This window comes from Lupinus angustifolius, chromosome LG15, assembly GCF_001865875.1.
Source record: "Lupinus angustifolius cultivar Tanjil chromosome LG15, LupAngTanjil_v1.0, whole genome shotgun sequence".
Classification (NCBI taxonomy): domain Eukaryota; kingdom Viridiplantae; phylum Streptophyta; class Magnoliopsida; order Fabales; family Fabaceae; genus Lupinus; species Lupinus angustifolius.
In genome coordinates, this window is record NC_032023.1 from 18,425,150 (window position 1) to 18,447,356 (window position 22,207).

At 30.1% G+C, this 22,207-nt stretch overlaps 2 protein-coding genes across 7 annotated transcripts; both read left to right on the forward strand.

Moving 5' to 3' along the window:
• LOC109327835 (uncharacterized protein At5g65660-like) lies at positions 5,275-6,413 on the forward strand. Of its 2 annotated transcripts, none has more exons than XM_019561007.1 (3): positions 5,275-5,373; positions 5,452-5,703; positions 6,028-6,413. In XM_019561007.1, exons 2-3 carry the CDS (start codon positions 5,485-5,487, stop codon positions 6,130-6,132), a joined length of 324 nt encoding a protein of 107 aa, XP_019416552.1. In that variant the 5' UTR covers positions 5,275-5,373; positions 5,452-5,484; the 3' UTR covers positions 6,133-6,413. The 2 variants fall into 2 exon arrangements, with proteins under 2 accessions (XP_019416552.1, XP_019416551.1); XM_019561006.1 differs by having other exon boundaries at positions 5,288-5,377; positions 5,453-5,703.
• LOC109328394 (auxin-responsive protein IAA8-like) lies at positions 14,067-18,571 on the forward strand. Of its 5 annotated transcripts, none has more exons than XM_019561839.1 (7): positions 14,067-14,186; positions 15,031-15,477; positions 15,571-15,797; positions 15,881-16,107; positions 16,208-16,349; positions 17,675-17,736; positions 18,140-18,571. In XM_019561839.1, exons 2-7 carry the CDS (start codon positions 15,076-15,078, stop codon positions 18,175-18,177), a joined length of 1,098 nt encoding a protein of 365 aa, XP_019417384.1. In that variant the 5' UTR covers positions 14,067-14,186; positions 15,031-15,075; the 3' UTR covers positions 18,178-18,571. The 5 variants fall into 5 exon arrangements, with proteins under 5 accessions (XP_019417384.1, XP_019417387.1, XP_019417383.1 ...); XM_019561842.1 differs by having other exon boundaries at positions 14,077-14,196; XM_019561838.1 differs by lacking the exon at positions 14,067-14,186 and adding an exon at positions 14,663-14,780.

Here is a 22,207-nt window from a genome sequence, read left to right on the forward strand (position 1 = left end):
TATTGCAATGATGTGATGGAGTATTGTGTGTGAGATAATGATTTGTTTAATCAAAAACATAAATATTAAATATTAAGTTTTTTAGTTGATATGTTATATTTTCATTAGTTCGGGACATGATTTTAAATACAGTTTGGGAGAACAGATCAAGTTTGAACATTGTGTGAGATTTTTGGGCACATTTACCAAGTAGGAACTTTTCAAAAATGTCTAGCTGAGGAGGATAATGTCCTTTACTGCATACAACTTAAAAATCACAGATGTTCACGTGAATGTTATGAGAGTTGAAAGTATGCATATGGAGGTAGTAAACGGAAATGTTAAACATAATAATAAGAGTGAAGTGTGAGTTTTTGTTTCTATTCTCTTGTGAAATACCTTTTCAATTTCTCTTTTTGTATAACTTTTATGCATAAAAACATTTTTCTAGAGTGATCAATGACTTTCTATAAAGTTGGAGACTTGGAGTTTTTGTTTCTATTCTCTTATGATACCACCAAATTTGAAGGGGATACAATGATTCTAAAGATTAGCTGAATCACATGATTATTAGAAAAAGACTTCAAAGTTATCTCCTATTGGTTATGTTGAATGGGTGAAACTAAACCCTTGCATTTCTAGGGATCCAATTAAAACTAATTTTTAAGTTCAGTGACTCAGTTTCATAGTAAAAAAATTCTAAAGGAGTGTATAACTTGCACATTAATTTTTTTTTTTGGGTGCTTCTTCCATTGTTCGGTTTGTGTTGTGTAAGAGTTCTGAAATCATAGCGGTTCCTAGTGATTTTATTGGCCCATGGTTTATAATATGACTAGCCAGTAGCCATCATGGTGGGAGCCACACTTCATCCCTCATGTGGAAATGCATAGAAAAACCGAAAGATATTAATATTTATATAAATTATATTTTTACCCTTAAAAATATACTAAAAACTAAAATTATCCTCTCAATGAAGATATGCAACTCCATGATAATATATGAGTTATATTTTTGACACATATGACATAAGTGGATATGGTGTTAGAAGAATATATTTAGCCTATTCAGGTTCTACTAAAGAAAGAGAAGATGGGGGCAGTAAACAAGATTATAATCAGAGAATCCAAATATAAGATCTTCCAAAAATTTCAGACTAGGACCTCAAAATAATCTGGAAGCCAAAAGTGTTAGACAACTAAAAGATCAAAATAATACATGTTTGTACGTTAAATAGTACATGTTAAATAATACAAAATAGTATATTCCGTTATTTTCGAGTAAATTGGACGAATGATGGCTTTTTGACACAAAAAAAAGACTGAGTTTAAAATATATGCAACTTGGTGTAAAGTTTTTTTGCACTGTCAATTCATTATCCATCATTAATTTGTATTACTTTTGTTTGAGAGTTGTTCTATTCCTGATAAATTCGGGTCCTTTCTGACCTATACCGAGCATATAGCTTAGAATGTATTACTCCTTATTCACTCGCCCAAGACAGGTCAGACCCACTACAAGCATCATAAATGCTTCTGACACATCATTAATACTTCTGACTTGTCATAATGCATCTTTGACCCCTCCATCAATGCGATATTGACTCACTATTAATGCGAGCTGACGTTTCACATGTCACACCACATACACATTTTATATGTCTCCCGACAGTTTGACAATTACAGATCTGTAGGATGAACAAGGACAATTCAACAAATCTCCACTGTACCTACCATGTACTAACCAATGACCAGACGCCACATCATCATCCCCAAAACTCTATAAATAGAAGATCTCACACAATAAGTATAATTAATTCTCATTCTCTCATTTATTGCTACACTTATTGTTATTTTCTAATTTCTCTCTTATTTACTCTCTCTCTCTAAAACTACTTGGTCTCTAAAACTCTTACTAACTTAGTCGTCAGATAACCTTTTCATGTACCTCCCCCAACGAGTCCACACAACATTCCGACCAAGACTTATGATCTCCTCCACTATCTCGAACATCCGATACCGACCATCCCCTTTGAATACCAAAGAACAAGAATGAATGATGCTTAATATATGAATGATAATGATTTACTCATCGTATAAAAAACACTTACTTGATCAAAGTTAACATATTAAATCTAAAGACTGTTCCTTTCTTTCCTCAATTATGTGTTTGGTGTATTATCTTATTTCACAAATATACATTCTTCTTTTTCCTTTCTAATCAAACAATTGAACAGCCATTCCATTCTTTATTGAGTATGACTGAGAAGAAAGGAAATAACTTCTTATTGTTGAGGATGACCGGGAAGAATTTATATAAAAAATACACACAATTTATTTTCGAAGATTATAATTTATTATTAACTTCTTATTGTATTTATTTTGGAATAGTTCTGAAGACCCAGACTGGTGGGCCAACCTAGTCCAACTCAACCCATATCATGAACCACCTGCACTGCACCAAAGGGCCTGCCAGAACCACACTGCACCCACTTGGTGTGCTACAAAGTGGACATGGGGAATCCGCACCTATAAATGGGAGATTTGTTAATTAGTGTAATCAATAGAGTTAGATAGAGTTAGTTGAAAGTTACCATATAGTAAGTAATTAAAAGTTGTTAAAACAGTTTGAGAAAGTAGTATATTAGATTGTATTTCCTTGAGGTATTTGGTGAATGCAAGTATATTTATTTTCTCATTCAATCTCTCTAAACTCAATTACAAACTCTTTCTTTTTCTCTCATCTATCCCACTTTTCTTTCTCTCTTACATCCTCTTCATTACCTAAAAGTACAATACTACATACAGATCTTGACATGTTGTATGCACAATTTTTTAATGGTCCAAATATTAATTATTTTTAACAAAATTGAAATTATTAAAGTTTTTCCCTATCATATTCCGATATTGAAGAGGATCCTAACCTAATAAAACTATGGAAGTATTCTACATCTAAGCACTAATCACTCTTTCTCTTACCTTTGCTTCACTCATTTTTGTGTCCCTTTCACTTACTTGAGGGTGAAAATACTTTTACCACTAACAAGTACAAACCCTTAGAACAATATTTTCAAGATGAACCATCAAAAGCTTACTTAATGGTTCTATCTTTGTATTTCAACCTTCCTAGTTATGGAATGTGGTACAAACATAAAAAACTTAGTTCATGTTGTGAGAATTCAGATCATATCTTATAAGAAAGTATTGTGTATAAATAATCTCACAATTGACATAATTTTTTTGTTGGTGGGTGATATGTAAATAAAATTGAGGACTATATTGATCACAAGGAGCCATTGACATTTAACACACCTAAGTTTTAAATTAAAATTTTGTGGCAATTTAGTTTTGACATGTTATGCTCAAAATTATAATGCTTTATCGGCCAAAATAACATTATAATGCCTTCCACCATTGGGTTCCAATTTTTTTGATGGTGACAGAGACCTAACTACTCCTTTTAAATGGACCAGGCAGAAAACAGTGAATTTAGTTTATATTATCTTAAGATTTTAATGTCAAACACTCAAACCAACCGGGTCATATCATTATAAACAACACAAAGCAATTCCACTGTTTGTAAAATTTGTTAAAATTTCAATATAATTTTTTTTAAATGTGTTAGCACTTATCATTTGCATTTCCTTTGTACTGTCTTTTTTGTCATCTGGGTGTACTTCTGGTACCCACTTTTAATAAATTCCATTTACCATAACAAATATATGTCAATATGATATAAAAATAAGCTTAATTTTAATTTTTTATTAAGACAAAGTTTGATTACAGTTTTAACTTTTTTTTAATTCCCATAGCATTAGTTACCAACCAAACCAAGGGTGAGTAGTTAAAGTAGAACATTCTGTATTTTCTTTAGGATTTCAATTTGAGGATATGTATGCAAAAACTATCCGCTGAAAAAGTTAATTTCAATGAATAGTACCAAGAAAATTTTAATTAAAATATCTCATCATATTAGAAATAAGATTTATCTTACTTATTATAAATTTATTACATATGTTCTATCTAACTATTTTTTATAAAAATAATTCGAAAATTAAAAAAAGAGGACATATATCATAATTTTTTTGTACATCAGGGTATCTCTCACTTTTTTGGGTTCGTGGCTAATCCCTTTGGGGTTCATGGGTAATCTTTTGGGTTCGTGACTTGTTTCTCCCAACAAGCGTCACTTTCAGAAATCGAATCATCGACCTTGGAGATTCGATGAAGTCTTACACCACTAGACTAATGACTTATCGGGGAATAAAAAATTTATTCTAAATATGTATGTTTTCAACTTCCAATAACATGTTTGCTATATTTCCCGATTAAACTTAATTCCATGGGAATTGTGAATGCATATACTGGATTATATTGCATTGCACGTAACAAATTAAGCAATCTTATTCTAATAAAGGGCACTCTCTAACTTCACATTTACAAATTAACCCACTAAAAACAAAATTGCAATTGTTTTGAAGTGAATATAAATTATAAGCAAAAGTGGTGCATATCATGTTGGAATCTAAGTTACGGTATATAACAGGGTAAGGTACCAACTTAATTGTCCAACATAGCTACATCATCGCCAATAAGATAAAGAGAAGATGAACTAGTAGCATGAATCTTGCCTAATTCAGTCATGCATGCTATGTTAGTCTAATTGAGTCATGAATTGGGTTATATAATTAATTTATTTATATAATGCAATTTTATGTATTTGATCCAAAACTAGGATAAAGACAGAACATAAATGAATTTTTTATTTATAAATTGAGAAGATTATGAAGTGTTAAAGTTTTTTGGGATGAAACAAACCAAAAGATATTATTTCATGTCAAATTTTAATTAAAAAATATCTACTGTGAAGCAAATGGATAAAAAGGAGGCCTAACAAGTAAAAATGTGTGTAAATTTAAACTCCCATGTTAAGAAAAAAAAGTACATATAGCATATAATTCTTAAAAAAATTATGAGGATTATATTTCATCACCTTTTGTAAGAAATTATTTTCTTTCAGGGCATGTGGTTGTCATTCCCAACAAGTTTCACTCACATAAATCAAATTCTTGATTTTCTTTTATCATCTTATATATTTATCGAGATATTACACCACTAAACCAATACCTTATATATATATATATATTGATAAAATGAAACTGCTTAGTTTTTAACTCTTAGTTCTTATAATTTTGGTAATATTATAAAAACATTAGTTTACACATTTTTGAATCCTTTTTATCTATCTCTTTTCTCAGCACTTTTTTATATTTGAAAGAATGGCATGGAACAAACATTATAAATAGAACCATGTTTATCCGTACCGAACGGAAAATGTACCACCACCCACTCATATCCTAAAGTCACATTAACAAATAATGTCAGGTTCCACTCACTAGTAAGTGCACCATCCTCAATTACCTAATTTATTTCTTATTAAATCTTGTTCTTACTATGATTTCATTCATTCATTCAGGTAAATGAGAACAAAAACACCACATAACAAAAAATGGGTATTGAGGATTCATCGAATCATGTATCTCTTGCTTTTCCTCTGGGTTTATCCCTTCTCGTTGCTTTGTTACTGTTTATTTGTTCCTTCTTTTGTTGCTATTTACATTGGGAAAAGCTCAAATCTTTGTTTTCATCTTGTGGCCTTATCAACCTTCATCATATACAAGCAGATTTAACTTCTCATGATCATCATAAACCAGTGTTGCCTATCGTGGTAAATAAATCACTTCTCTCCCATCAAACTCAACTTAATAGCCATTTGTAACTTAATGTAAAAAAAGCGATTTTTATTACACAATTCAAACGAGAAAGATTATTCTAAAACATATACTTTTTTTAAACATATTCAAGCAAAAACTGGTTGAAATTATAATCTAATTTTCACTGATTTACCAATCTCACAGTAAGATACTGATTTTTTTAGTTTTTCTTATTCACGTTTTTACTACCAAAATCTTTAATAGTATTATTCTTGGTTGTTACTTGTTATTGTTGTTGTGACCGAAGAACTAATGGAACTTTGTTGTGTTGTGTGCAGATGATGAAAAGGAACCAAGGGCAAAGTTTCCCTGTGATGATGCCAGGGGATGAAGTCCCAAAATTCGTTGCAATAGCATGCCCACATCAACCTTTTAATGGATGAAAGGATCAAAATCCAAGTGCACAAGAAGCACCATTTGGTTCTTGGAACAGCACATAAAGCATATATTTGCGAATTGAGTTTTGAAGAGGAAATAATTGAAAAAGAATGCTTTACTCATATCAGACATATATTTCATGACTCTCACGTTTTTATCTTCTTTTTCTTCCTCTCTAAAATCTAATTCGTAAGTGATGATTGGTGGAGACACCAAGAACTAATAAGTTGGGAGCCCATTTTTCCTTATTTGTTCCTTTAAAAAACAAGGGTTCTGCATCATTCAATGTTCTGCAGTATCACTTGCTTTGTAATCCTTTCACAATGACAGACTCTTTTTCTTTTCTAGTAAATTGTATAGGTCATGTAGAAATTGGTGAATGAAGTTCGTCTAGGGTAACTAGTAAGCTATATGTTACCTTATAAAATTTTGTTTTGCTCATTTAGGATAATAAAATTATTTATTACATTCTGTATTAAATTTTAAATATAGTATAATATATATATAGTTCCATTAATTTGTGATTTTTAATTAATAAACCAACAGTTGTAACATATATTTATATGATGATATTAATACTATGACAGCTTTTGATTACAACGGGTGACCTTAAGGGAGTGAATTAAGGAAGCAAATTTGCACTTTTTTTTTACCGTAAAGTCGTGAAGGTACAAATAAATTTTTAATTTTCTTATGTGAAGTCTTCTCTAATGATTTTAACACGACCTTTACATAATAATTATGTGTACGAAAATTTTACTGCACGAAATTACCTTTTCTTTCTCCGTTAATACTTCTTTTATGCACTTTAATACATTTAAACTTGGCTTATCCATGTATTTATCAAACAAAGAAATTAAACTAAAATGTTATCCGAGGAAATACTTTTAGTTGATATTTGAAATATAGTAATATGTTATTCTTAACTTTACATTTGAGTTCCCTGAGTTGGACTTGAAGCACTATACCATGAGAAAGTAATAATCTATTCATCTTGTAATTATTTGATGAATTAAGGTAATCATATACTTTATATTAAACCAAAAATAGTTGTGTCCTGGCTTACTTAAAAGTTATTATTGCAGACATAAACATTATTCTGCATATTAACAAGTTAACATTAACCAACATGTATTTGATTTAAGAAAGGAATAGGTTGACGTGAATATTTCTTTAATTTTGGGTATAAAAGATTCCTCCAACATTTTATTGGTCACATCCATTGTATACGAACTAAACTTATAATAATCTTGAAAGCGAAAGGCCCAAATCCCATATAAAATTTGAGTTGAGGTACATAACAATGTTATGGGTTGGGTTTATTCAAATGTGAAATCTCATATTGGATATGCGGAGAGGAATGAAAGAGTTTATAAGAAGGAAAGACACATGAAACTAAGCCTTAAGGTTTTAGTTCAAGACGTGGTGTCTCACTTGTGACTCTTCCCATACTAACAATGTAAGAAGGAAAGGCCCATGGTGGTTGGAGGCTCCCCGGTCGCAGTCTGGTACAACACTAGAAAAAATGAATGAAAAGCCAACAAACATGTAAAGACAATTTGGGAGGCCTATAGAAACTGTCTAAAATGACTTATAATAAAAAAGGAGTGAGTGAAAAATATTAAAAACAAATAAGGGTATAGTTAAAATGAAAATATAAATGTGTATTACATTTCTAAAACATAAAAAGAACTATAATAACTTGAAAAAAAAATTAAAATTAAAATCAAAGAGGGTAGTAGTCATCACTTTATTGCATGATGGAAGTTGAAACCACTTCTTTTTATATATAAAATGAATGTAATTGTTAGTATCTCTGGGCTGGTCGATTGTTAATCTCCCCTAACCTCTCTTGGGGTAACTGAAAGTTGGAAAAGTGATAATGAATTCAATACATGCTAAGGGGAATTGGGCATATTATGTTAGGGGTGACCGGAGTGATTTTTTTTAATTTTATCCTAAATATTAATTAGGTTATTTTTCCAAATTCAATTCAATTATAGATTTAAATGCTAACTCATCTTAAATATCGATAACTTCTGATCTCAAATTCATCCATAAATTCAATTAAATATATTACATTCATATTTATATGTTTAGATAAAAAATATTTTATTTGCACACCACTAGGACTTTGTAACTTTTAATACACATGTGAAATTGAGATGAAATCACTTTCTCTAATTTTTAAAATTTTCAATGCATTGTTTTCTCTTAGTATTTATTTTCTTAATGGATTTTCTGTCAAAAAAAATTGATTGTTGGAATTGTGGTTGAGTTTATTATGGAAATTTATGAACGTTTAATACGAATACTTTTGTCAAATTATATTTAAACTTTACTTCACTTATTGACTTTTTAAATTGTGTATATAATCTTAAAGACTTAAACATATTTTCTTCTTCTTATTATATGGATTATATCTTTTATTGTTTTAACTTTTCATATTATTTTAAATCTTTTATCATTTTAGAAACTCAAATATAAATTTATATTTTATTTTCTAATTATACTCGTATTTAATTTTTGGTAGTACTAAGAGCATCTCCTCACCTATTTGGATAAGCATCTAATCTCTTTCCGGATATGTGAATGTCTATTCCAACAAATATAGTTTCTAGGAATCGAAATTTTAACATTCTCAATTTTTAATTAGTTTTCAATGTGCATTAAATAAAATTATTTTAATCAAACTATATTTAATTTTATATTTCTTAAATTGTGTACAAAATCTACATCAATAGTTTCTGAATAGGTCCATACTAACAATGTAAGAAGGAAAGGCCCATGGTGGTTGGAGGCTCCCCGGTCGCAGTCTGGTACAACACTAGAAAAAATGAATGAAAAGCCAACAAACATGTAAAGACAATTTGGGAGGCCTATAGAAACTGTCTAAAATGACTTATAATAAAAAAGGAGTGAGTGAAAAATATTAAAAACAAATAAGGGTATAGTTAAAATGAAAATATAAATGTGTATTACATTTCTAAAACATAAAAAGAACTATAATAACTTGAAAAAAAAATTAAAATTAAAATCAAAGAGGGTAGTAGTCATCACTTTATTGCATGATGGAAGTTGAAACCACTTCTTTTTATATATAAAATGAATGTAATTGTTAGTATCTCTGGGCTGGTCGATTGTTAATCTCCCCTAACCTCTCTTGGGGTAACTGAAAGTTGGAAAAGTGATAATGAATTCAATACATGCTAAGGGGAATTGGGCATATTATGTTAGGGGTGACCGGAGTGATTTTTTTTAATTTTATCCTAAATATTAATTAGGTTATTTTTCCAAATTCAATTCAATTATAGATTTAAATGCTAACTCATCTTAAATATCGATAACTTCTGATCTCAAATTCATCCATAAATTCAATTAAATATATTACATTCATATTTATATGTTTAGATAAAAAATATTTTATTTGCACACCACTAGGACTTTGTAACTTTTAATACACATGTGAAATTGAGATGAAATCACTTTCTCTAATTTTTAAAATTTTCAATGCATTGTTTTCTCTTAGTATTTATTTTCTTAATGGATTTTCTGTCAAAAAAAATTGATTGTTGGAATTGTGGTTGAGTTTATTATGGAAATTTATGAACGTTTAATACGAATACTTTTGTCAAATTATATTTAAACTTTACTTCACTTATTGACTTTTTAAATTGTGTATATAATCTTAAAGACTTAAACATATTTTCTTCTTCTTATTATATGGATTATATCTTTTATTGTTTTAACTTTTCATATTATTTTAAATCTTTTATCATTTTAGAAACTCAAATATAAATTTATATTTTATTTTCTAATTATACTCGTATTTAATTTTTGGTAGTACTAAGAGCATCTCCTCACCTATTTGGATAAGCATCTAATCTCTTTCCGGATATGTGAATGTCTATTCCAACAAATATAGTTTCTAGGAATCGAAATTTTAACATTCTCAATTTTTAATTAGTTTTCAATGTGCATTAAATAAAATTATTTTAATCAAACTATATTTAATTTTATATTTCTTAAATTGTGTACAAAATCTACATCAATAGTTTCTGAATAGGTGAAGTGAAACAGAATATAAATGAAGTTATTGAATATTGGAAACAAATCCCAAAATTACAAACTATTTGTTATTATACAATAAAGAGTTAAAGACCTCCTTTATTTGTTCCTTGTATAATTAAACATAATTTATTGTCATGAAACTCATGAGAATGGCGTGATAGTGGTTTACCGAAAAACGAAGACGATATGATGATGGTACCTAAGATCCAACGGCTCATAACAAATGTCACAATTAACATGCAGGAACAACCTTGCGTGTTGATGATGTTGTGTCTGCATGGTTGAACAACAAAGCGTGCAAATGCAGAGACAGTTAATGATTTATTTACTTATAATGAGATAATGAAATTTTATTTTAAAGAAAAATAATCCGCAACTTTCCCGCCCTTTTTAGAAAAAATTAGTATATATATGCACATTGTAAAAAAAAAATTATATATTTTGGAATAAATTTTTAAACTATCATTATTAAATTTATTTGACTAAGGAATATTCATACCATTAAAGAGCTAAATTTTTCAACAAGAGTTTCACTTATAAATGAAACTCTAATCTTTCTTGAAAACTAACATATACTTTCTTGGTCCATCAGACATTGGTTAATATCTGTGGATATTTAAAAAATAAAATATTATATCATGCTAATTAATTAGTTTTAAAATTGAAATATGTTAAATAATTCAAACTACATAATACTATATTAGTTTTGTGTCAAATGAAAGTAAAATAACTTTCTTAAATTATTAATTTACCAAGAGAATATAACTTTCATTAAAAATACAAGTCAAATTGAGTCAATGTTGCTAATTTACAGCCCATTCATTTTAAAATGTTTGTTAGAAAGCAAAGAAATGCACTCCTTTTAAATGAAATTATTGGAAAATCATCATTTTAAATTTTACCATTTAAATTTTAACATTACCTCTCACTATTCACTCCTTTTAAATGAAATTATTGGAAAATCATCATTTTAATACTTTAAAATATTATATCTAACTAAATATTTTGAAGTAACAATTGTATAAGATAAAAAAAAAATTATGACCACTCAATGTAATATACATATATAAAAAATTATACTCATTTCCATTTGCATTTTGTAATGAGTCAATAAATCTTAAAATAATGATAATAAAATAACAACTAATTTAAGTGTCGTGAATAAAATAAAGTATATTAAGATTAACCTTAAGTTTTTCGGTACTTGTGAATTTTATAAACAATTTTTTTTAATGACAATGCTTATAGAGAATAAATGATACAATTTTATTACTCTAATAAAATATGATATATTATAAAGCTAAGTCATTCAAAAGTTATTAGTTTAGTGAGAGATCACTTTCATAACGTGATCAAAGAGCTATTTATGGCCTGTCTGGTTATCTTTAGCTTAGAAGAGTTAGACTCAATTGGGTCATGCCAAAATCGCCTAGCTGTTAAATATTATATACAAAATATAATGCTTAATGTGACATAGTTAAATACTATATACAAAATATAAATGAAATATTATATGTGATATTATAAATATTAAAATTAGAAATTCAATTGAAATACCCTCACCCATATACGTACTTTATACACTATTGATTTCAATTTTGAAATCCGACCAAACACCTTTACCCTCTCAATAAAAGCTTAATAAATTCTAATCCTTTTTTATATGTTTCCTATTTTGGATAACTTTATTGGACAACTTTAATGCATTATTTTTTTACTAATCAAATGTGTCGTTTTCAAGTTCACTGAACTGTGCTAGAATGCAAGGCCACGTTGAGAACAACATCAATTTCAAACTTTCAACCATCAATGAGTGTATGATGAAATATTATGGTTCTGTATTTCCTTATTTGCCCTTACATTGCAAATGAAGGACCTAATAATACTATGATTTACCACACGAGAAAGTAGTAAGTGGGATCCATATAGTGGCTATGCATGTGACTTTGTGTGGGTATATTTGGTATAACTTATCATATTATGTATAACACAAAAGGAGGTGAATGGAGAAGGAAAATATTGCCACCTTTGTTAAAATATGGAAGGTAATGAGTGGAGCAGTTGAAATTGTTGATATATCAACATTTGGCTAAGCATGGCATGTTTTTTTCTTCTCTCTCATGATCACAATGTTCCTTTCTTTTTTAATATTAATTAAAGATTAAAAATTGAAAGAAAAATAAAAGAATACTACTATGATTACATTGGGTTAGTGCCTTATCATAAAGTTAAAGATTTTCACGGCAGCATTGTCATTTGATGGGTATCATCCTTTGATGAAAGAACAAGGTGTCCAAAATGTTATGGACATAATAATAAAAACTAGTTCTTATCAAGACCTATCTTAAACCAAAGTAAAATAATTACATTTCAGGTAGTGATTTTGCGTCTTATTTAATAGATTGTTTTTTAGTATACTAAAGGTATTTCCTCATCTTTTTGGATAAGAAACTAATTATTTTAGGATTCGTGATTATCTCTTCCAATAATTGTCGCTCCTAAAAATTGAACTCTTGACCTTGGAAATCCAATATAATCTTACAAACTACAACAATACTTTGTTGATTCATATTTTCTACATTAATGAAATGCAATTAAAAAGTCAATTCCACCATCAAAACAATTGGCATTAGGAAAGTGTTACATCTCTTCAAAGTTAGTATATATTTTCATTTTTAACATTTTATTTGGGTTGCTTTTTTATAAACATGAGTGCTAACAAACATATAAACTCTAATTTGGACTCAACTAAAAGATAACCATGAGCTTAAAATATGACTAAGGATCGATTTGTATATTAATGACCCAAATCACAACTGAAATTTCTTTTTTTTGTTTCCCACAAAATCTTTACACTAAGGACAATTTTAGTCCAAGTCGGGAACATCCACAAGTATATAGGAAACTTCCTTTATAACACGAAACCATCTCCACAATCTTAATTCAATTAATTAAATCTATAGTATGTATAACATTAAAAAAGAAACGTTTGAGAAGATTGAATAATTCCACCCAACCATAAAGATCACATCATGGCACACCAAAATATTCCCCGGTATGCAATGCAAATATATAATTTTCAACCAGGATATTAATTTCCACTGGATCGAAGCTAGCTATAATCAAACACCATTTTCCCCATTTTGACAACAAGATGTGATGCCAATGCGCATTGCATGGCTGAAAATTAGATAATAAAGTACCAAATTGAATAAAAATTAGCGACAATATTGTGTGCACAACTTAAATTGTATAATGTATGTCAATCAAGTTATCCAATTTTGTTAGATTCCTACAAAATTTGTTAATGTAGGTCAATCAAGTTATGCAAACTTAGATTCCTTTACTATGTACCAACCAAATTCCATTTTTTATAAATGCAATGTGAACTGATTATAAATCGTGTAACATTGTTTTTGACCCTGATATATATTCTTCCTAATATTAGAGTAAAATCGAAATTATGAGAAGATTTATGAGTTGATCCACAAATGGAATGTACAATAGTACTGATAGGAACTATCATTATAACAAAAATCAAAGGAACCTTTATGGGATGTGAAGAGGATAATATTATGGACATTGGTCAAGAAAAAATGAAAACTTTCTAAGAAAAGGAAGAAGTACTTTTTTTTTAAATGGATGATGAAGTTAAAGTATTTGAGAAATGGGTGAAAATCAAAGTTGCTAAAGAAACGTATTTAAATATAAACAATACATGTAGCACCATAAGAGTAATTGTTCAAGAATTTTTCTTTGTTAAAAGGCAACAGTGCAAATCTTGTTTTAACATAAAAAACAAATATAAATTACATAAAGAGCAGTGTCTTTTGTTTTATTAAAGTAGTATATTTTTAATGCATGGAGTTTCACATCAGACAGAAAATAAGCTTTTGTTACCTTTTTTAATGTCCCAATGGACTGAATGGATTCTCCTTCTTACTTCTCTCTTCTCTTCATCTTTTTTTCTTATCTTCTGATTGTTCTGGTAAAACGTTGTAATCTTCTTCAGTTCCTAAGTTTCCTCTTGTTTTTGTTGTTGTTGGTTAAACCAAGTAACTGAACTATGTTTTCCAACTTAAGCATTAATCTTTATCTTTAAAAAAACACAAACTTTCAATCCTTATTTTTGAAGGGTACTGATTAGTTTTTGTTATTGTTCTTAGTCTTTCAACTTTTTTCAGTTCCAGTTTTATTTCTCTTCACTTAGCATTTCTCTTAAATTTGTTTTTTATTTTACTTTTTAGTCACTCCACTTCAAATTTTTTACTTGCCCTTTGTTTTCTCTCTGTATTTTTTTATCCTTACTTGATGTACTATGGTTTATTCCCTTTCAGTTATTTTTAGGAACTTTGTCTCTTAACTTTTCCACCGAAAAGTAATTATTACTTAATATAATGTATTCATACTCTGTGCAATGAATTATGAATGATTAATGTCTTGTCTCTTATGTTATACCATTGATTCTAACTCTCAAACCCTTGTTCCTCACTTTGCTTTGTCACAATTTAAAAATCTATACTTGAGCATTGTTGCTAATTTCATGCATCTTTGTCTCAAAGCAAAGAAGTTGTGAACAAAGGTTTTATTTTCTTTCCTTTCCTTTAGGAACTAATGTATAGTTCAGTTTAATAGATTGTAGAAATTATGAAATGAATAATCTGTTGAGCTTGTTTATAAATCAAGTTTGGCAAGGTGTGTTTCAATTTATTGTTTGCCAACCTTGAAGGTAGTTGTGTCATTTGTGTGTAATGTATGATTATTGAGATTACTCAAAAAGTTCATTTTGCTTTGTAAACAATATAACATGATGTTGTTTGATTCTTTGATAGGGTATACCAAAGTTGGGAGCTTTTTTGTTTTGAATTCCGACTCTGATGTCTCTGCCGAGGCTCGGCGTAGGGGAGGAGGGGGAGAGTAATGTGATTTTGTTGGTTTCATCAACAGCCAAAGAAAATGTGTGTCTCAAGAGCTTAGAACTAAAAGAACACAACTACATGGGGTTATCTGATTGTTCTTCTGTGGATAGCTCAGTTCCTTCATTCTCAGATGAGAGTAAAAGTAATCTGAACCTGAAAGCCACAGAACTCAGGCTTGGCCTTCCAGGATCTCAGTCACCTGAAAGAGATTCTGATCTTTGCTTAAGAAGCTCAACTCAATTCGATGAAAAGCCTCTTTTTCCTTTGCACCCTTCGTCCGAGGATCATCATTCCTCAGCAAAAATTGCTGTTTTAGGCAACAAAAGAGGTTTCTCAGATGCCATGAATGGTTTCTCAGAGGTAACATACCAATTTACTTGAAAGATATGTACTTTTAAATGCTTGGGGACCAGACACTGAAAGTCTAAAAGTCTCGGATATTTGATCATGCAGGGGAAATTTGTTGTTAATTCTGAGACTGCTACGATACTTTCACCGAGGCCTTCTTCTAACTTGGGATTAAAACCTGGTCCTTTGCTTGAGAGTGTTACGGCTCAACAAGCCAAAATGAAAGAATTAGCAACAGGGAAGGTTGGACTCGAGAGGCCTCTTGCTCTTAATGAAACCAAACCAGGCCTTAATGGTTCTGCAAATAATAACAGCAGTGCACCGGCTACCAAGTAAGTGGATAATTGGAAGTGATCAATTCATACTACATTTGGGTTAACCATGGAAATGGCATCTAATCTTCGTTGTGTGGCAGGGCTCAGGTTGTAGGGTGGCCTCCTATAAGATCATTTAGGAAAAATTCATTGACAACTAATTCCAAGAACACTGAAGAAGTAGATGGTAAACCGGGGTCTATTGCACTGTTCATCAAAGTCAGCATGGATGGTGCTCCCTATTTAAGGAAAGTAGACTTGAAGAATTACTCTGCATATCCAGAATTATCTTCTGCTCTAGAGAAAATGTTCAGCTGTTTTACTATAAGTAAGAAAACATTAGCTTTATGTGAGAAAATTTACGCCTTTGTATTATTTACGGACAGTTTGCCTGGATCCAATTACTGCTTGTTTCGGTGTGGTTTCAGGTCAATGTGGATCTCATGGAACTCTGGGCAGGGATTTGATGAATGAAACCAAACTGAGGGATCTTCTTCATGGGTCAGAATATGTTCTTACTTATGAGGACAAAGATGGAGACTGGATGCTTGTTGGTGATGTTCCCTGGGAGTAAGTTCTAATTTTGTTATGTACTCGCTTTTTTATCCGCACTTCTTTAAAAAGAATAAATTCCTCAGAGACAGCAAATTTATATTTTAGTGAAGTTTTTTCTTTCAGCATTTTTTATTTATTCATATTAGCTTGTCCTGAGAAGGAATGTTGAAGGATGGTAGAAAAATGATTTTGCATAGAATTGTACAAATCCAAGAAAGGTTTGAATAGTGAGTGTAAAGAATAATGCATATTTAGGCTCATAAGTAGGGATGGCAATGAACTTCATAGTTGGTGCCTTGTTGGTCACTCCTATTACTAAAGGACTACGTCTTAAAACTCAATTTTGCGACACCAATCCAACGTCATGTCGACCTTGACCACCATGGTTGAATAGTTGGTGATTGTCTTCATGTTATGAACTGGCTGGCTCGCTGAGCTTGAGTTGCTTGTGAGCTGAGTTTGACTAACAAAATGAGTTTGTTTTCTCCTTGAGTTGAGCTTGAGCTGGTAAAATCTCAATTGAATAGATCACAACAAAGTGACTTCATGGACTTTAGGTTTGCCTTTCATTTCACCTTAAAATGTCGAACAATTTTCTTCCATAGTTGATGAATGTGTGAAATGGTTCTGGCCAGCCTGGGAAGTGTGAAATGAACCATAACAATGTATACATTACCCATTAATTATTTATGCATATTAATGCAGCCTACCAGATAATATCATAGGAATGGTTTATGACCTGTGGATCAGATAGAGTCAGTTTCAACTTTGAACCCTACATAGTACAGAGTAATATAATTGATGCATGGGTATATGAGGAATCATAGAGCAAGGGGAAAAGGAAAAAAACTTGATGATGCGTGTATGATAACTGAAAATCTCAAGCATCTTGTATTACCCTTCATGTTCTATGACTCCTATCATCTATTCATGTAATTTTCTTAACTCATTATGACTAATTTAATGTCATTTCTAAATATCGGGGACAAATTTCAGTAGTAAATCTTTTTTTCTGGGGGAAGCTATGAGGGAGAGCCAATTTTTATACTCATGATGGTAGAAGAATTATACAGTTTTTAGGAGCTCCCGAATTACTTCAAATTGTAATACTGAAATGCTTATAGGCTACATGACTGCATCAGCTTCTGGGGGAATCATTTCTAACTAGTTGACGAGCTAAAGCTATAATCTATTTTTTGGTCAAATATGAAAAATACAAAATATATTTGTAGGCATGTATGTCAGCTTAATTTTAATTAATTTAATGTTGACATACTGCCAATGTACAAATTTTTGTGTGAACGTAGTTGCGTGTTTTTCATTTTTCTACAAATTTGCAGGATGTTTATTGAAACATGCAGGAGGATGAGGATCATGAAGAGTTCTGATGCCATTGGTCTAGGTTAGTATTATCTACTTGAATAGTAAAACCAGTAGTGTCTAAAAATGGTGGTAGTAGTGTAGGATATAAGAAATGAAAAGCAATAAAGGTAAATTGTCTTGTGAAAGCACATGGTTAATTATTTCAATGTAAACTCAGATTGTGGGTTAATGTTTCTAGTTTTTGTATTTCATTTTTTGAACCAAAGTTATCTGTGGAGAACATAATGAGAGAACCATAGTTAAAGGCTTAAAGCTATTTTACTTCTCCAATTATTTTTTAACCTACATTCGACTTCTGTTGATTTACACTTTACAGTGAAGCCAAAGCTATGTTAGGAATTTTGCACAAAATATCCATGAGTATTAAAGAATTTAATCTCAGCTTATCTTATTAATGTTTAATTTTTTGTGCCAACTTGCAGCTCCACGAGCTGTCGAAAAAATCAAGTGCAAGAACTAGATAGTAGCACTTTTTACACTCTATAGATTAAAAGGTTTTGGATCATTTCGTGGTGCAAATCAAGGATATGGTGCAGCAGATTAACTTGGAGGAGAGAACTGAAAGCATTTCGAGTGGATAGACTATCACACTAAGCTGTCTTAAACTCTTAGTCTTTTACTATTGTGTCTTATGTTGTCATGTCTTTTATGTTCAGTGAACTTTTTCTCAAGCTTGCTAAAACTTATAAAACTACAAGACCTGACTGTGTGTACTAATATGATATGTAAGCGAGTTCATGAAGTGGCTGAAGGAGCTGTAGTGTGTAAATTTTGTGCCGTTCCGAGTCGTATGTTTGTGTGATAAAAAACCAATTTGTTTGTTTTGTTATATGCCAAGTGCCTTATATTGTTTTGATATCAGTTGCCCCTTGCTGCTTATCAATGTGATTAACATGTTTGGAAGCAAGTAACTACATGTAAAAGGTACAATTCCCATGCTAGAAGTTCTCACTCATACTTGCAATTTTTTACACTTGAATTCTACTGTTTTGGAATATAAATATAATTGTGCTAGATGAATCATTGAGGTTTGAGCCTTTACAATAAACTATTGGATATTGTAATTGTGTTAGATATGGTTGCCGGGGGATCCAGGAGCCAAGCATGTGAAGTTCTGACCATTGGCTAAGGCTTGCAACAGTGTATGGATCTTCATGCTCAAATAAGATAATAATGCATACCAGCACTATGAGTGATTCTCAGCCTTTATTGGCTCAAGTTTTTTTAAAACAATTTAAGGTTAATGATAATGCTGGTGAAATTCCTTGCATATACTGACAAAACTGTACTGGATTGTCCAGTAATATACGTTTATATATACAGGGCCCTTAAGAGGAGTAACTATTTTTAGGATTTTTAGGATTTGAATACGGATAATAACACAATCCTAATTGATGAATGTTTCAGCAGGTTTGGTAAAATTTTAAGGTTATATATTTTCTATTAACCCAAAACAATGTCAATTTGACATATTTAGATTCAGTTGTTGCCTATGTACACTGATGAGTGCATACTGACACATGCAAGCAACAATCATATCATTGAAAAGAAGTGGTTCAGCAAATCAAGTATTAGACTAAAGTGAGTACTATGGTTAGGTATGAGAGTAGTGGTTATGTTTTTTCTTCTGAATTGAATTATGACTCAAAGGTGTGAGTTCATGTAATATTTCAGTCATATTCATGCTATGCACATGATTCACTTTGTCCTCCAATGTTGTTACAGAAACTCCACTAAGAGATCGTGTGCCAACTTGCTACAAAGAAATAAAACTCTTGGAGTATGAACAATTCGGATAAAGAAGTACATGTCTTCTAATACTCAATAAATAATTATTCTTTTTGGGTGATGAAAGTTCAACTTAACCCCAAATAAATAATTACAGGCCTACTTAACCTGAAATTGATATGATTTACAACAAAGGCCTTATAATGTCAAACTTCAGTTTTTTATTTTTGGAATAGGCCCTTTTTAAAAATTGGGCCTTTGAGGCATCCTTGGTTTTATAGGAAATAAACAACCAAAGAAAAATAAAAGGACAGAACCAAATATGTCTTTACCCTAATGGGTTGTTTAACAATCTTTCTGAGTTTCTGTCTTTCTGTTTTGTTGTGGTACATGACTTAAGGAGTTCAATGAAGAATGATTCCTATGCTCTCAACTTTTAAGTATCAACCCAAATAGCTGGTTTGTCCATCATCAAACTTTTGATATCAAGAAAACATTTTCTATTTTTGGTACTAGTAAAAAAATAGTTTTACAAACGAAGGGCAAGCAAGAGGAGTTGTGCCTATCATGAACCTAAGTTTAAAATAAAATATAAATAAAAAATGTATATATACACTATCATCGTATCATTTATAATTCATATTTAATCATTACCGACTCTTTAAAACAAGTAATCCAAGTGATGAATTATAGTAATTATGTATAAATATTTACATTGACAATGATTACACTCTAAAATATTTTGGTTGCATGGAGAGGGCAAATGTGATTACATTTGAGCTTGAAATCTTGCTATTTTATACTTTTGTAATGTAAGAACCTAATAGATGATATGAGATGAAAACAAAACCTATGCCGAATTGCATTTGAGAAAAACAGACCAATGTGTAATTTTATCTATTTCATACATGTTAATTGCAGAAATAATTTAAATTACTTGGTTTAATCATAAGTTTAAAATATGTCCATATGTTCATCAATAAATATGTTCATAATTTTTAGAAGTTGTTAGTTGTAATCTGAACATAATCACGTTTTAGATTCATATCTTAGTTTTTCCAGTCAACAGCATGTGAAATATAAGACAAGACTTGAGATCCTTCAAAGTAACATATTTAGATTCAATAGTTTGTATTCTTCTTTAAGCAAAAATAATTATGATAATCAACAATGCAGATTTGATCATTTTTACCAGAACACTTCCCTTTTATTGTAGAAGAGAAAGACAAAAGTGAGACTAGTTTCTAAAAAATTATAAAACTAGAAGATGCTTATCTTATTCAATCATACTAGAACATGATTTATGACAGATGAGATAAGCAACTGATACATATTAACATTATCATGCAATTTTCTATTTGTATATTCTCTCTGAACCAATCAGATTATAGTGTTTTTGACAATCAACCCATGTGATTTATAGATATATGCAAAATGTAGTCTATATTTTAAGGCTCCTATAAGTCAACTTGCTAATACATGCACCATTATTAAACACTCATTCACATCCTTTAATATATAATTATCAACAGCAGAATATTAACAACAAAATTATAACTAACTTTAAATAAATATAATGCGGCAAACTTGTCTCATGCAGAAACCTCTCAAAGCCATTTTAAAAAACCCAAAAAGAAATGAAAACCAACAACCTAACTAATTCTAGGACCACAAGTACTTTTGAGGTCCATACCTATTAAAAAGATTCAATGATCTCTAAGACAGGTTCTGATTTTCTATGTACTTTGCAGTATAAAATAATTACTATAGGTTGTATTTGAACTATCATGATACGATTCCTCATTTTGGAATAGACTCTATGGTCAGCTATGGAATCGGATCACATTATCTTATAGTTGATATATTATTGATTATTTATGTATTTTATTTAAGAGTAAAAAAACTTTAACATTATGACTATATAAATATTAAAATACTTACTCCAAATAACGTACAGTAGATAGACACATGTGATATACAATTCAATATCGACCATATGATTAATTGATTTCAGGAATATTTTTTTTTACCAATTCCAATGATCAAGATCTATGCCCACTCCTTCAGTTATTGTTCAGCATCGTAGAGCTTGAAGCAATTTGGCAGCAGTAGGGTATGGCAAAGGTTAACACAAACCCATACATTGATGTGTGTGAAGATAGTATTAGTTGCGTGAAATACTGGAGAGTCTAGTACTAAATGAGATTAAGACATGTGGCAAAACAATTATTTCAACGGTTATGATTATATGTTATTTTCTAATAAAAAAAGTTTAAAATTTTTTTATCCTCTATTCTAATACTGGAGAGAAGTTGAACTCGTGTTAGATGACTAAACTTAATTTTTTTACAAAAAGTTGGTAGATATGCAAAATCAAGTCATAAAGAAGAGGAATATGAGATAAGGCCAAAAAAGAAGAAAAATATATATTTTATTTTATGTTGATTTTTGCATCACCTAGAAACTTTGTATTTGGCAAATGTTGAAAAAATTAAAGAATTAAGATTCATCATTCCAAGGACCCCACCTCATATCAATCCCCTCCTTTTAAGTAATTGAAATGCGGGTGTTTAGCATAATTAGTTAAAAAGCAGGATAAAAAAACTAAAAAGTAAGATACTATAAACTTATGATTGCTAAGTTAGTTTGTTGAATTGGAAGTGTATGATAAAACTAACTTATACTGGTGGTGCAAAACTGTGTAGAAATCTTCATTTATGGACGATAAAACTATAATTGACTTATCAATTTATAATTTATAA

Excerpts from the sequence above, each read along its gene's own strand:
- LOC109328394 (XM_019561839.1), top strand. The coding sequence starts at position 15,076 with ATGTCTCTGCCGAGGCTCGGCGTAGGGGAGGAGGGGGAGAGTAATGTG. Across the intron at positions 15,478-15,570 it reads CCATGAATGGTTTCTCAGAG|GGGAAATTTGTTGTTAATTC; the intron begins GTAACATACCAA and ends TTGATCATGCAG. Across the intron at positions 17,737-18,139 it reads TTCTGATGCCATTGGTCTAG|CTCCACGAGCTGTCGAAAAA; the intron begins GTTAGTATTATC and ends GCCAACTTGCAG.
- LOC109327835 (XM_019561007.1), top strand. The coding sequence starts at position 5,485 with ATGGGTATTGAGGATTCATCGAATCATGTATCTCTTGCTTTTCCTCTG. Across the intron at positions 5,704-6,027 it reads AACCAGTGTTGCCTATCGTG|ATGATGAAAAGGAACCAAGG; the intron begins GTAAATAAATCA and ends TGTTGTGTGCAG.